The 16,477-nt window shown below is 39.0% G+C and overlaps 1 protein-coding gene across 1 annotated transcript in view; it reads left to right on the top strand.

The window, feature by feature from the left end:
- LOC140676634 (uncharacterized) overlaps positions 1 to 16,477 on the top strand; it is a 34,707-nt gene that overhangs the window by 16,455 nt on the left and 1,775 nt on the right. Inside the window, exons 2-3 of the mRNA XM_061923250.2 lie at positions 492 to 950; positions 4,252 to 4,476. Of these exons, the coding sequence (XP_061779234.2) occupies positions 492 to 950; positions 4,252 to 4,476 (684 nt within the window). The remainder of the gene's footprint in view (positions 1 to 491; positions 951 to 4,251; positions 4,477 to 16,477) is intronic.

The following is a 16,477-nucleotide window of genomic DNA, read 5'->3' as shown; positions in this document are numbered from 1 at the left end:
CGTCCGTTGTGTCCTTGGGCAAGACACTTCACCCCTTGCTCCTGATCGCTGCTGGTTAGCTGCCTTGCATGGCAGCTCCCGCCATCAGTGTGTGAATGTGGAAATACTGTCAAAGCGCTTTGAGTACCTTGAAGGTAGAAAAGCGCTGTACAAGTATAACCCATTTATCATTTATCATTTGACAATCTCAATATTTACACACTTTACATCAGTGAGTGTAAAGTTAAGAATGCCTCAATCAATGCTGCCTCGTACTTATAAAACTTTTCAAATCGACCCCCATTAAATGTCCAAGTCTGTTTTTGTACCCACTGTACCACTTGTTAATACATTTTAGGACAAAAGGTGGTATTTCCTGTTTTTATTGGTTGTTTAGCTACACACTTTTAACACAACACACAAAAGAACACAAATAATGTAATTGTGTTAACAGTGTCAGTCCAAAACTATTTATATTCTCTCTGTATCTTATTTACTTATGTACCCAACAGATGTCCAGCAGCCCCCCCACATTATAGAGGAAGAGGAGGATCCACAGACCACCCAAATTAAAGAGGAAGAGGCGGATCCACAGCCCACCCACATGAAAGAGGAAGAGGAGGATCCACAGCCCACCCACATGAAAGAGGAAGAAGAGGATCCACAGCCCACCCACATGAAAGAGAAAGAAGATGATCCACAGCCCACGCACATTAAAGAGGAAGAGGAGGATCCACAGCCCACCTACATGAAAGAGGAAGAGGAGGATCCACACATGAAAGAGGAAGAGGAGGATCCCCACATGAAAGAGGAAGAGGAGGATCCACACATGAAAGCGGAAGAGGAGGGAGAGTGTGTTGTAGGGCAGGAGGAGGATGATGTCAGCAAGTTTCCACTGACTGTTGTCTCTGTGAAGACTGAAGAGCATGAAGACAAAGCACCTGAGTCCTCACAGCTCCATCACAGTCCAAGTAAGCACATATCATTTTATTCTCAGGGCATTCAATCCATCACAACTGGACTGTTCACTTTGTCTTAGAAGACTCATCCAAGTAGGCTTCATCACTTCATGCTCATACACTTCAAGTCTTAAATCTAATCACTGGAATTTAGAGGGGAACTGCACTTTTTGGGGGAATTTTTTCTATCGTTCACAATCATTATAAAAGACATGACGATGGATATATATTTTTTCAAAATCACATTCTAACTCATAAATGTAAATAAATGTCCACTTGCAATGAAGCCAATGGGAGGTTCTCTATAACCATCCAAAAAGTGCCAACAATACTCCATTTGCATTTTGTGGCTTGAATAGCAAGCAAGTATTAGTGATATTGTTATTATAAGTGCTAACGCAGACAAACTATTTATAGCTTGTGTGTTTATGTTGACATCAGCGGCTGGTGAGCTCCTTCCTCACCTCGGTACTGGTGAAAGATTATTCCAGATCATGAATCGTGCCTCTCACCTGGATAGTAAAAAGGATGAGGTCGTACTCTGACAAGTTGGTATCGTTTGTCAGCCAATTTAGACCCGAACGACCTAAAAAGACGCTTGACGTCACCCCCCTTTTCCGTTCGAGGATTATGAGTAATTCTTCATCTAAACGGTAATATAACTAGATTCTATCAGTCTGCGTCATAGTGACAGCAGACCTTGTACAGTAAGTGATGTTTTATTATGTTTGTTGGCTCTCAGGAAGTCTGCAGTGTGTAATATTCAGTGATGTTAAATAAAAAAAAGCGAACGTTGTGATGCGTTTTTAAAATTATTGCGCTAATGAGCAAAAATGTGTAAATATTACATCTTTAGAAAAAAATGCCCCTGTTACTAAATGTCATATATACCTACTGCATGTACATAAAACCTTAATGGAGGTGTTTGGATGTTTTTAAGTTCTTTATAGGCAGAATAGTGCAACTCTAATATCCTCTATTGTAAGCAGACTTTTGATCGTATTTATTTACTATTTAAAATGCATAACAAAGAAAAAATTTGTGTTCTTGATAGGCAAAATACATTTAAAAAGTGTGGTTCCCTTTTAAGTGAAAAGAAGTAAACGAGACAGTTGATGTTCCTCTCGGTTTGTAACAATGTGTGATTGATTGATTGATTGAAGGAGTTATGAGAAGTTTGCATAGGAAAGGCTACACTTTCATCACGGTACACATTCACTGCTACAAGAAAGCCTGAGATGGTTTCAGTTGAAATATTTTTTTTAAACTCTCACAGAATACAGTACTATGTAGAAAGTAGACAAAAATACTGCACGAAAGTCAATGAAAATAAAATAAAAGCAAAAGGATTTGTAAATTCCCAGTTACGAGTAGCCGCAACCTGTAATGTCTTTTCAGAGCAACTTTGAAGTAAGTAAGGGATTTACACTCCTTTATGGCTATTGATAGGGAGTTCCACATGTTGGTGGTATAGCAGGCAAACTAATTGGAACATGTTTTGGAGTGAGATCTGGGTTCAATATGACTTGTACAACTACCTCTGGTGTTGTAATGGTGAATATATTTTGAAGTATCTAGACAGGTACATGGGTATGTTAGTGGTTTGGTGTATCTTGTACACCAGACCAACTGCAAGAAGATGCACTCTGTCACCTACCAAGAGCCTCCCCACGTTAAGGAAAGGTGAGATGGACGGTTGAGTAGAAGCCCAATCATTTTTTTTTGGACTGTCTGGAGTTTGTTTTTCAGAGCTTTTAAGGCGTCACGGTACTAAATATGAACTCTGTACTCAAAGTGATGTTAAATGAGCGCTTGTGTTAGAGTCTTAAGTGCAATACTACCCGTAATAGTAGTATTACTATGTAAGAACATAATTTGTCGGTTGATTCTTTGACTACCTTAGTAGTCATTTTTTCACTGGAGAGATTAGTCTCTGTGATGCAGCCAAAATTGGTAATCTCATTTTTGTTTGTTATAATATTGTCACCCACTTTGACTGGGAAGTTATTTACTTTTCTGAGGTTTGGAATTGACCCATAAACCTGTGTACTTGCAAGTACCAGGCGAGTCTTAATGTGCCAGTTTGTCATTGAAAGCCTTGCTAGTCTAGGTCTTAAGGATTGTAACTTCGCTTGTTTTGTGGTCGTCAGCCTCGGAATGATCACTTAAGCCACATACAGTAGTTCCACTTGTGGTGATCTTAGACTGGTCAGAAGTAACAACAAGGTTTATGAAGGTTTAAAAGGACTTACTCACCCTGGTAGTTTGCTTAATGAGCTAAGTGAGACAATGTTGGTGGCACAGCTTAGTGAAGGTTTTAAAAATAGGTGCATCCTTTCGGGACATATCTGTGTTCCAGTCCCCAAGAAGATGTAAACCTATATCAACATGTTTACACAAAACTCACACACTCACCAAAACATTTTATAAGGTAATCACATATAATTAGTTATCATTTCACTTCCTGATTGTGACTTACATGTAACAATAAGGGAATGTAAACATTTATTTTCAATAGCCAAAGTAGTCAACACTTGATTTATTAAAAGAACATAAAGGTGACTGACTTTCCTTCAGCGTGTTGTAGATGGTTTCCAATTCCTAAAGAGGAATTTTTGAAGGAGATACTCCATAAAACACCACATACTACCATGAATTGATTTAAGTGGACCCCGACTTAAACAAGTTGAAAAACGTAAACGGGTGTTACCATTTAGTGGTCAATTGTACGGAATATATACTGTACTGTGCAATCTACTAATACAAGTCTCAATCAATCTCTCAAAAGTAAAACATGTTTTTGGTAAAAGTTTATTTTGGTCCAGCCAACAAAATGACCACAAAAAAGTATTCTGCATGATGACAAAAACATACCATGAATGTTTTTTTTAAGTGATTTTGGAATTCTTTTGTTTTTATTTCCATGATATTGAAGTTATGGTAATGACTTTGTCATTAAAAGATTATGGTTAAGTTTAGAGCTAAAGAGTAGGTGTAATGGACCGTATACAGAATAAAATATTTACACTTTTTACATCAGTGAAGTTCAAAATGCCTCAATCAGTGCTGCCTCGTAGTTGTAAAAACTTTTCAAATTGCCCCTTATCCTATTTCCAAGTCTGTTTTGGTACTCACTGTGCCACTTTTGAATTGATTTTAGGAAAAAAGGAGGTATTTCCCGTGTTTTTATTAGTTGTTTTGCTACACACTTTTAACCCAACACACGGAAGAACACAAATATGTCATTGTGTTAACAGTGTCAGTCCAAAACTATTTATCTTCTCTCTTTATCTTATTTACATTTACCCAACAGACATCCAGCAGCCCCCTCACATGAAAGAGGAAGAGGAGGATCCACAGCCCACCCACATGAAAGAGGAAGAGGAGGATCCACTCATGAAAGAGGAAGAGGAGGGAGAGTGTGTTGTAGGGCAGGAGGAGGATGATGTCAGCAAGTTTCCACTGACTGTTGTCTCTGTGAAGACTGAAGAGCATGAAGACAAAGCACCTGAGTCCTCACAGCTTCATCACAGTCCAAGTAAGCACATATCATTTTATTCTCAGGGCATTCAATCCATCACAACTGGACTGTTCACTTTGTCTTAGAAGACTCATCCAAGTAGGCTTCATCACTTCATGCTCATACACTTCAAGTCTTAAATCTAATCCTTGGAATTTAGAGGGGAACTGCACTTTTTTGGGGAATTTTTTTCTATCGTTCACAATCATTATAAAAGACACAACGGTGGATATATTTAAAAAAAAAAAAAAAATCACATTCTAACTAGGGCTGGGCGATATGGCTTTTTATTAATATGTGGATATGTTTAGGCCATGTCACGATACACCATATATATGTGGATATGTTTAGGCCATGTCACGATACACCATATATATGTGGATATGTTTAGGCCATGTCACGATACACCATATATATGTGGATATGTTTAGGCCATGTCACGATACACCATATATATGTGGATATGTTTAGTCCATGTCACGATACACCATATATATGTGGATATGTTTAGGCCATGTCACGATACACCATATACAAACCCTGTTTCCATATGAGTTGGGAAATTGTGTTAGATGTAAATATAAATGGAATACAATGATTTGCAAATGATTTTCAACCCATATTCAGTTGAATATGCTACAAAGACAACATATTTGATGTTCAAACTGATAAACATTTTTTTTTTTTTTGCAAATAATCATTAACTTTAGAATTTGATGCCAGCAACACGTGACAAAGAAGTTGGGAAAGGTGGCAATAAATACTGATAAAGTTGAGGAATGCTCATCAAACACTTATTTGGAATATCCCACAGGTTTGCAGGCTAATTGGGAACAGGTGGGTGCCATGATTGGGTATAAAAACAGCTTCCCAAAAAATGCTCAGTCTTTCACAAGAAAGGATGGGGCGAGGTACACCCTTTTGTCCACAACTGCGTGAGCAAATAGTCAAACAGTTTAATAACAACGTTTCTCAAAGTGCAATTGCAAGAAATTTAGGGATTTCAACATCTACGGTCCATAATATCATCAAAAGGTTCAGAGAATCTGGAGAAATCACTCCACGTAAGCGACATTGCCGGAAACCAACATTGAATGACCGTGACCTTCGATCCCTCAGACGGAACTGGATCAACAAGCGACATCAATCTCTAAAGGATATCACCATATAGGTTCAGGAACACTTCAGAAAACCACTGTCACTAAATACAGTTGGTCGCTACATCTGTAAGTGCAAGTTAAAACTCTCCTATGCAAAGCGAAAGCCATTTATGATAATAAATGATAAATGGGTTGTACTTGTATAGCGCTTTTCTACCTTCAAGGTACCGTATTTTCCGCACTATAAGGCGCACCGGATTATTAGCCGCACCTTCAATGAATGGCATATTTCATAACTTTGTCCACCAATAAGCCGCCCCGGACTATAAGCCGCGCCTACGCTGCGCTAAAGGGAATGTCAAAAAAACAGTCAGATAGGTCAGTCAAACTTTAATAATATATTGAAAACCAGCGTTCTAACAACTCTGTCCCAAAATGTACGCAAATGTGCAATCACAAACATAGTAAAATTCAAAATAGTGTAGAGCAATAGCAACATAATGTTGCTCGAACGTTAATGTCACAACACACAAAATAAACATAGCGCTCACTTTCTGAAGTTATTCTTCATTCGTAAATCCTTCGAATTCTTCGTCTTCGGTGTCCGAATTGAAAAGTTGGGCAAGTGTGGGATCCAAAATGGCCGGTTCCGTCTCGTCGAAGTCATCGGAGTCAGTGTCGCTGTTGTTGTCCAGTAGTTCTGTGAATCCTGCCTTCCGGAAAGCTCGGACCACAGTTGTGACCGAAATATCTGCCCAGGCATTTACGATCCACTGGCAAATGTTGGCGTATGTCGTCCGGCGCTGTCTGCCTGTCTTAGTGAAGGTGTGTTCGCCTTCGGTCATCCATTGTTCCCACGCCGTTCGCAGTCGTGATTTGAATGCCCTGTTGACACCAATATCCAGCGGTTGGAGTTCTTTGGTTAATCCACCCGGAATGACGGCGAGTGTTGTATTTGTGTGCTTCACTTGTTTTTTGACACCATCTGTGATGTGGGCGCGCATAGAGTCGTATATCAACATGGACGGAGCTGTGTGAAAAAAGCCACCCGGCCTCTTCGCGTAAACTTCCCTTAACCACTCGCTCATCTTTTCTTCATCCATCCATCCCTTCGAGTTAGCTTTTATGATGACGCCGGCTGGAAAGGTCTCTTTTGGCAAGGTCTTCCTTTTGAATATCACCATGGGAGGAAGTTTCTGGCCATTAGCATGGCAAGCTAGAACCACAGTGAAGGACGACTTCTCATTCCCTGTGGTGCGAATATTCACCGTACGTGCTCCCGTTATATCAACAGTGCGGTTCACAGGAATATCAAAAGTCAGTGGAACCTCGTCCATGTTGATAATGTGCTCTGGCCGGATCTTTTTTTCAGCTATCTTGTTTTTACAATATGCACGGAAAGTAGCCAGCTTTTCTTTAAAGTCGTTAGGCAGTTGCTGTGAAATAGTGGTCCGTGTGCGGATGGAGAGATTGCGTCTTTTCATGAACCGGAAACACCAAGAAGCACCACCTTTAAAATCATCCAGGTGAAGTTCGCTTGCTAGCGTTGTTGCCTTCATTCGAATAGTGATGGTGCTGACACTTCTGCTTGCTGCTCTCTGCTCAACAACCCACTGTTCGAGTTTGTCCTCCAACAGTTGCCATCTTGCTTTGTTCCCTCGGAAACTCTGTTTTGTCTTCTTTACCTGGCGCAGGTCATCTTCTTGCTTCCTCCACCTACGCACCATTGATTCATTTATGTTATATTCTCTTGCTGCTGCTCTATTTCCGTGTTCTTCGGCATGACTTATTGCCTTAAGTTTAAATTCTGCGTTATACGCGTGTCGCTTAGTAGGAGCCATTTTGTAGTCTGGTCTTTACAGATGTAAACACACAAAGGAAATGAAACGAAAATCCGCGCGCTTCTTCTTCTTCCGGGGGCGGGTGGTAGCTTACAGTAGAAGAAGAAGCGCTTCCTGTTCTATGGGGGCGGGTGCTTACCTTGGCGGTTGCTTGCGTAGAAGAAGAAGCGCTTCCTGTTCTACCGGGAAAAAAGATGGCGGCTGTTTACCTAAGTTGCGAGATCGAAACTTTATGAAAATGAATCTTAATATTAATCCATATATAAAGCGCACCGGGTTAAAATTCGCACTGTCAGCTTTTGAGTAAATTTGTGGTTTTTAGGTGCGGCTAATGGTGCGGAAAATACGGTACTCAAAGCGCTTTGACACTACTTCCACATTTACCCATTCACACACACATTCACACACTGATGGAGGGAGCTGCCATGCAAGGCGCTAACCAGCACCCATCAGGAGCAAGGGTGAAGTGTCTTGCTCAGGACACAACGGACATGACGAGGTTGGTACTAGGTGGGGATTGAACCAGGGACCCTCGAGTCGCGCACGGCCACTCTTCCACTGCGCCACGCCGTCCCTTTTTTATAAATAAAGGCCTATTCCCTTATTTATCAACAACATCCAGAAACGCCGCCGGCTTCTCTGGGCCCGAGATTATCTAAGATGGACTGATGCAAAGTGGAAAAGTGTTCTGTGGTCTGACGAGTCCACATTTGAAATTGTTTTCTGAAATATTCGACATCGTGTCATCCGGACCAAAGGGGAAGCGAACCATTCAGACTGTTATCGACACAAAGTTCAAAAGCCAGCATCTGTGATGGTATGGGGGTGTATTAGTGCCCAAGGCATGGGTAAATTACACATATGTGAAGGCACCATTAATGCTGAAAGGTACATACAGGTTTTGGAACAACATATGCTGCCATCTAAGCGCCGTCTTTTTCATAGACGCCCCTGCTTATTTCAGCAAGACAATGCCAAGCCACATTCAGCACGTGTTACAACAGCGTGGTTTCGTAAAAAAAAAAAAAGAGTGTGGGTAATTTCCTGGCCCGCCTGCAGTCCAGACCTGTCTGCAATCGAAAATGTGTGGCGCATTAAGAAGCGTAAAATACGACAGCGGAGACCCCGGACTGTTGAACGACTGAAGCTCTACATAAAACAAGAATGGGAAATAATTCCACTTTCAAAGCTTCAACAATTAGTTTCCTCAGTTCCCAATCGTTTGAGTGTTGTTAAAAGAAAAGGTGATGTAACACAGTGGTGAACATGCCCTTTCCCAACTAATTTGGCACGTGTTGCAGCCATGAACTTCTAAGTTTATTATTGTTTGCAAAAAAAAAATAAAGTTTATTAGTTTGAACATCAAATATGTTATCTTTGTAGTGCATTCAATTGAATATGGGTTGAAAATGATTTGCAAATCATTGTATTCCGTTTATATTTACATCTAACACAATTTCCCAACTCATATGGAAACGGGGTTTGTATATGTGGATATGTTTAGTCCATGTCACGATACACCATATATATGTGGATATGTTTAGGCCATGTCACGATACACCATATATATGTGGATATGTTTAGTCCATGTCACGATACACCATATATACCGTATTTTCCGCACCATAAGGCGCCCTGGGTTATAAGCCGCGCCTTCAATGAACGGCATATTTCAAAACTTTGTCCACCTATAAGCCGCCCCGTGTTGTAAGCCGCATCTAACTGCGCTAAAGGAATGTCAAAAAAAACAGTCAGATAGGTCAGTCAAACTTTAATAATATATTAAAACCAGCGTGATGTGGGCGCGCATGGAATCGTATATCAACATGGACGGAGCTGCGTGAAAAAAGCCACCCGGCCTCTTCGCGTAAACTTAAACTTACCTTAACCACTCGCTCATCTTTTCTTCATCCATCCCTTCGAGTTAGCTTTTATGATGACGCCGGCTGGAAAGGTCTCTTTTGGCAAGGTCTTCCTTTTGAATATCACCATGGGTGGAAGTTTCTGGCCATTAGCATGGCAAGCTAGAACCACAGTGAAGGATGACTTCTCATTCCCTGTGGTGCGAATATTCACCGTACGTGCTCCCTTTGTATCCACAGTGCGGTTCACAGGAATATCAGTTGCTGTGAAATAGTAATCCGTGTGCGGATGGAGAGATTGCGTCTTTTCATGAACCGGATCCCTGTCGCTTAGTAGGAGCCATTTTGTGGTCTTTACAGATGTAAACACACAAAGGAAATGAAACGTACGGTAATATCCGCGCGCTTTTTCTTCTTCTACGCGGGCGGGTGGTTGCTTACAGTAGAAGAAGAAGCGCTTCCTGTTCTATGGGGGCGGGTGCTTACCTTGGCGGTTGCTTGCGTAGAAGAAGAAGCGCTTCCTGTTCTACCAGGAAAAAAGATGGCGGCTGTTTACCGAAGTTGCGAGACCGAAACTTTATGAAAATGAATCTTAATATTAATCCATATATAAAGCGCACCGGGTTATAAGGCGCACTGTCAGCTTTTGAGAAAATTTGTGGTTTTTAGGTGCGCCTTATAGTGCGGAAAATACGGTATGTGGATATGTTTAGGCCATGTCACGATACACCATATATATGTGGATATGTTTAGTCCATGTCACGATACACCATATATATGTGGATATGTTTAGGCCATGTCACGATACACCATATATATGTGGATATGTTTAGTCCATGTCACCATACACCATATATATGTGGATATGTTTAGTCCATGTCACCATACACCATATATATGTGGATATGTTTAGTCCATGTCACGATACACCATATATATGTGGATATGTTTAGGCCATGTCACGATACACCATATATATGTGGATGTGTTTAGGCCATGTCACGATATACCATATATATGTGGATATGTTTAGGTCATGTCACGATACACCATATATATGTGAATATGTTTAGGCCATGTTACGATACACCATATATATGTGGATATGTTTAGTCCATGTCACAATACACCATATATATGTGGATATGTTTAGGCCATGTCACGATACACCATATATATGTGGATGTGTTTAGGCCATGTCACGATACACCATATATATGTGGATATGTTTAGGTCATGTCACGATACACCATATATATGTGGATATGTTTAGGTCATGTCACCATACACCATATATATGTGGATATGTTTAGTCCATGTCACCATACACCATATATATGTGGATATTTTGCCTTAGCCTTGAATGAACACTTGATGCATATAATGACAGCAGTATGATGATTCTATGTGTCTACATTAAAACATTCTTCTTCATACTGCATTAATATATGCTACTTTTAAACTGTCATGCAGAGAGGGAAATCACAACTAAGTCAATTTAGCAAAAGTGTATTTATTAAAGAGTTATTAAGCAGTGGCACAAACATTCATGTCATTTCAAAACAGAAAGTGCAAGATTGTCAGAGACATTTTAAAACAAGCTATTAGTGCACTTTTGTGCATGATGTCACTAAGATGACATATTTAGACGTGGACTTAGACTTCCTTTTTATTGTCATTCAAATGTGAACTTTACAGCACAGATAAGAACGGAATTTCGTTACATAAGCTCATGGTAGTGCAGGATAAAAAAGCAATACGGTGCATATATAAATAAATAAATAGATTACTGTACAGATAAACATATTGCACTTTTTCACATCCGTCCACGGGGAGTGGACTTATGTTAAGGGGATAATTTAATTATGATGCGTTCAAGAGTCTTACGGCCTGATGGAAGAAGCTGTTTCAGAACCTGGAGGTTCTGCTTCGGAGGCTGCGGAACCTCTTTCTAGAGTCCAGCAGTGAAAACAGTCCTTGGTGGGGGTGGGAGGAGTCTTTGCAGATTTTCTGAGCCCTGGTCAGGCAGCGGCTTTTTGCGATCTCCTGAATAGGAGGAAGAGGAGTCCTGATGATCTTTTCCGCCGTCCTCACCACTCTCTGGAGAGACTTCAAGTCTGTGGCATTGCAGGCTCCAGTCCAGACAGAGATGCTGTTGGTCAGCAGGCTCTCTATAGTGCCTCTGTAGAATGTGCTGAGAATGGGGTGGTGCTCTTTTCGTCCGACGCAAAAAGTGCATGCGCTGCTGAGCTCTTTTTACATTTTTACAAGTCACATAGTCACATATCACATATTAAAACAACACTAAATTAAAGTGCACTTTTTGTACAGAATGCCACTACAGTAGTTTAAAACAAATAAAGTGCATGTTGGTGCATGATGTCACACAAGATATTTCAATATGTGTCAAATAAAAATGAGCTGCATATTAGGAAATCAAATAGTGTATGTCCTTCACTATGTGGTAGGTTCCTGCGGACGTTATCTCCTTCTGTTGTTGACTATTTGTTTCATACGGTGTTGATGTGGAAATGGTTGCTTGGGCATTTTGTGGGTGTGGCACTAAACGGAGATGTTGACATGCGGAGTTTCAAGCACTCTTCATTCTCTAGTGGGTGACTTTTCAAATGATGCTACATTAGCAGTGCTGCTACTTTTTGTAGCAACACTTTTGCCGCATACTTGTTCACCGTCTACCCGCTTGAAGCCAAACCACCGCCAGACGATGGACCCCCTGCTGTTTGTCTTGGGAATGAATTATTCCTTCATTTGTTACCAGATTGGCACCTTCTTTCTCTCGTATTACCACTAGCACCACAGCTAACGTTACCATGCCGCTACCTGTCTGCTCCGTGAGAGCGTATGACGTTGCACACGTGACAGTATGTGACGTATGTAAGAAGGTGCGCTTGTTTTATGTCTCTGTGAGAAGGAGAGACAAGAAAGAGTGAGAAGAGCCTGTAGTGTAATGCCTGCAGCTAAAAGCAACTGTGTGAGAACGTATACTCCAATATCACCATATAGTCATTTTCTATATCGCACAGAGACAAACCCACAATATATCCAGTATATTCCATATATCACCCAGCCCTAATTCTAACTCATAAATGTAAATAAAAGTCCACTTGCAATGGAGCCAATGGGAGGTCCTCTATAACCATCCAAAATACACCAACAATACTCCATTTGCATTTTGTGGCTTGAATGTCCACCAAGTGTTAGTTGAGTTGAGTTTATTTGGAACATGCATGCATACAACATGATACATCACACATGCATGCATACAACATGATACATCACACATGCATGCATACAACATGATACATCACACATGTATGCATACAACATGATACATCACACATGCATGCATACAACATGATACATCACACATGCATGCATACAACATGATACATCACACATGCATGCATACAACATGATACATCACACATGCATGCATACAACATGATACATCACACATGCATGCATACAAGCTCTATATCCAACATGATGTATTATTATAACTGATCTTTTTTGTAACACAGTTAATGAATGAAGTGTACTTTTGTAGTTATTTCCCATATTTCTACACAATAAGTCAGATATGTAACACTAGTGATCAGTAGAGAATATGAAGTCATTATTCATCAATTATTATACCTAGACATGTGGTTTCATTTACTCTTTGAATTTCTATTCCGTCTATTTGTGTTTGTGTTTGACTTTCTCTTCTACTGTTACCAAATAGCATTATTTTACTTTTACTGAGATTCAAATATTGTCAAAGCATCTTTTTAATGTGTTCATTTCTTCTGTTATTATTTGTATTATCTTCTGTGTGTTCTCTCCTGAACAAAACACTGTTGTATCATCTGCAAATAATACCAACTTTAAATCTTTTGTAACTTTACAAATGTCATCTATATAGAGATTGAATAATTGAGGTCCTAGTATTGATCCCTGAGGTACACCACAGGATATATTTAGTGTTGTAGAAGTGTGTTGGCCTAGCTTCACGTATTGTTTCCTGTTGGTTAAATAACTTCTTATCCAGTTTAAGACCAACCCTCTGATGCCATATCCTTCTAGTTTTTTGATGAAAATATTGTGATTAATTGTGTCAAATGCTTTAGTTGGATCCAACAACACTGCTGCTGCACATTTTTTACTATCTATTGCATTGCTCATTTCTTCTGTCATTTCAATGAAAGCCATCAAAGTTGAAATATTAGCTGTGTATCCATATTGCTTCTCTTCTAGTATTCTATGTTTGTTTGTGAAACTCTCTAATCTGTTATTGGACACTTTTTCAATGATTTTAGAAAACTGTGGAAGTAAAGAAACAGGTCTATAATTTGTAAATTGGTGTTTGTCTCCAGTCTTATAAATTGTCGCAACTTTAGCTAATTTCATTTAGTTTGGGTATTTGAAATGATAGGTTACTAATATACATGAATGGTCCTGAGATCTCTTCTAGAACCTTTTTTATGGTTTCCATATCAATTCCATTACAATCAGTTGAAGTCTTAGATTACAGGATTATAACTATTTCCTCCTGTGTCACATTACTGAGGAACATGGAGTTGGGATTTGGCTCTATGGTATCATTATAGTCCTCAATTGAAACTGGGTCTGGAATCCTTTCTTCCAATTTTGGTCCAATATTTACAAAGTAATTATTGAAGCTTTCAACTACTTCCTTTATGTTGTCATTATTTGTGTTTCCGTCTAAGAAGTATTGGGGGTAATCCCCCCAAATATAAGCTTTGGCTTCAGCCTATTCCTTTTTCCGTCATTCTTTTTCTTTTCTTTTTGTGTGTAAATGTGTATGATTGTTAAATATGTATCATCTGTACTGTTAAGCTGGTCACACAGAATGGTTGATGGTTGATTATATGATGGAAATAAACTTATTTCATTCAAATAAACATATGGGACGCAGGTTGTCTTACGTCAGCACCAGAAGTGGTCAAATCAGCTGCTCACCTGGCAGGTTTTTTGGGGATGAATAGGGAAGTCCTTCTTTAGCTGCCGTCTTGTTTTATCATATATTGCTGCCTTTGCACCTGTCAATGTTCACTTTTGTATGCACATTAAATCAACAACACATTTTGACTTTGGAGCAATGTTCACAGACTCTAGTATTTGTCTCTCTATTAGATGTGACAGTGCCTACCTCTTTAGGACCACCCTTTCTAGATATATAAATATGTGTATTTACAACATTAATATATACATATATACTATGCAAATATAAAAAAGTTAAGCTTTTAGTTAATTTTAATACGTTTTGTTTTAAATGTTTTGTTTGTAATTGGTTTTTAATCTTCATTATTTACTTCAAGTTATTACAGTATGTCTCTATATACATATTTATTTTATACATTTTGGCCAAAGGAGGCACATTTCAATTTCATACTCACACTTATTTCTTCATATGTTGACCAGAGGGGGATGAATAGGGAAGTCCTTCTTTAGCTGCCGTCTTGTTTTATCATATATTGCTGCCTTTGCACCTGTCAATGTTCATTTTTTATGCACATTAAATTCAACAAAAAATCCTGACTTTGGAGCAATGTTCACAGACTCTAGTATTAGATGCAATGTTATTGGGACCATGATTTATGTCATCACTTGTGCACACCTCCTCATATGGAAGATACTTTTCCTTCTTCATGTCTCAAGAAGGGTAGAAATACAAGAAGAAATACATGAATGCATACAGTGGAGTGCGGGGAGCCCTAGAGGTAGTTGTAAGGTGTCTCCAGCTGGGTCCATTTGTACACTCTCAGTTACATTCTTTCTTTCTTTCTTTAGTTAAAGTTAAAGTTAAAGTTAAAGTACCAATGATTGTCACACACACACACTAGGTGTGGCGAGATTATTCTCTGCATTTGACCCATCACCCTTGATCACCCCCTGGGAGGTGAGGGGAGCAGTGGGCAGCAGGGGTGGCCGCGCCCGGGAATCATTTTGGTGATTTAACCCCCAATTCCAACCCTTGATGCTGAGTGCCAAGCAGGGAGGTAATGGGTCCCATTTTTATAGTCTTTGGTATGACTCGGCCGGGGTTTGAACTCACAACCTACCGATCTCAGGGCGGACACTCTAACCACTAGGCCACTGAGTAGGAGTTGATTTGGAACATGAACACACTTACAGCATAATACATCACACACTTTCATATCATTTCACTTTACATTCATGTCCGAATAGGAGTAGGAAAAAGCAGAGCTTATTTAATCCTACCCCTTTCCCAATTCAGAGCGTTTACAAATATATACATCATTTACTGACCTTTTTATAGTAAAATGACATCCGTGAATGAGTAATACAACAGTTTTGTAATATATAATTAATAAAGTCAGTCATTATTAACATACTGAGATAAAGAATATCTTCATTTCAATAAGGTTGAAAGTATTTCTCATAATTCTTCTTCTTTGTACTTTGTAAGCACTTTTAATTTGAACAACCTCTTAAAGTGGATCATATCAGTACAATGTTTCACTTATTTACTCAATCCATTCCATCATTTAATTCCACATACTGATATACTAAAGGTTCTAAGTGTTGTACGTGCATACAAATGTTTTAAATTACATTTTCCTCTAAGGTTATATTTCTCCTCTTTAGTTGAGAAGAATTGTTGTACATTCTTTGGTAGCAGGTTATAGTTTGCTTTGTACATCAATTTAGCTGTTTGCAATTTTACCAAATCATTGAACTTTAATATTTTTCTGTTCTTCTTTAATAATTGTCTGTAGTATTCCTTCTTACATGTTCCTAGTATACCAATTAGCTTGTTTTTATATTTATTATACTTATTTTCTGCCTCTATAGATGTCTGTGTTATTAATATTCCATATAATGTCTTTTTTTTGTGACAAGCATTTTTCAGTCCTTTTGTCATCCATGGTTGGTTGTTTTTCTTTTGCTTCTTACTAACTTCTTTCCATGGACAACATAAACATTGATACTATACATGTGGGCCAATATATATATATATATATATATATATATATATATATATATATATATATATATATATATATATATATATATATATATATATATACATATATATTTGATGTGGCAAGCTACTTTTGCAGTGTAGCTTGTAGTGTAGCGTGCTCCAATTCTCTGAGGATAGCTTAGCTCCATTTAATTGAGAGTAACTTGTAGCTTAGCTTACTACATTGTCCAGGTAGCTTGCCCA

The sequence above is a fragment of the Nerophis lumbriciformis genome, linkage group LG28 (genome assembly GCF_033978685.3).
Source record: "Nerophis lumbriciformis linkage group LG28, RoL_Nlum_v2.1, whole genome shotgun sequence".
In the NCBI taxonomy this organism is placed as follows: Eukaryota; Metazoa; Chordata; class Actinopteri; order Syngnathiformes; family Syngnathidae; genus Nerophis; species Nerophis lumbriciformis.
The sequence above is the reverse complement of the archived record's forward strand: the minus strand, read 5'-3'. Positions and strand labels throughout refer to the sequence as shown.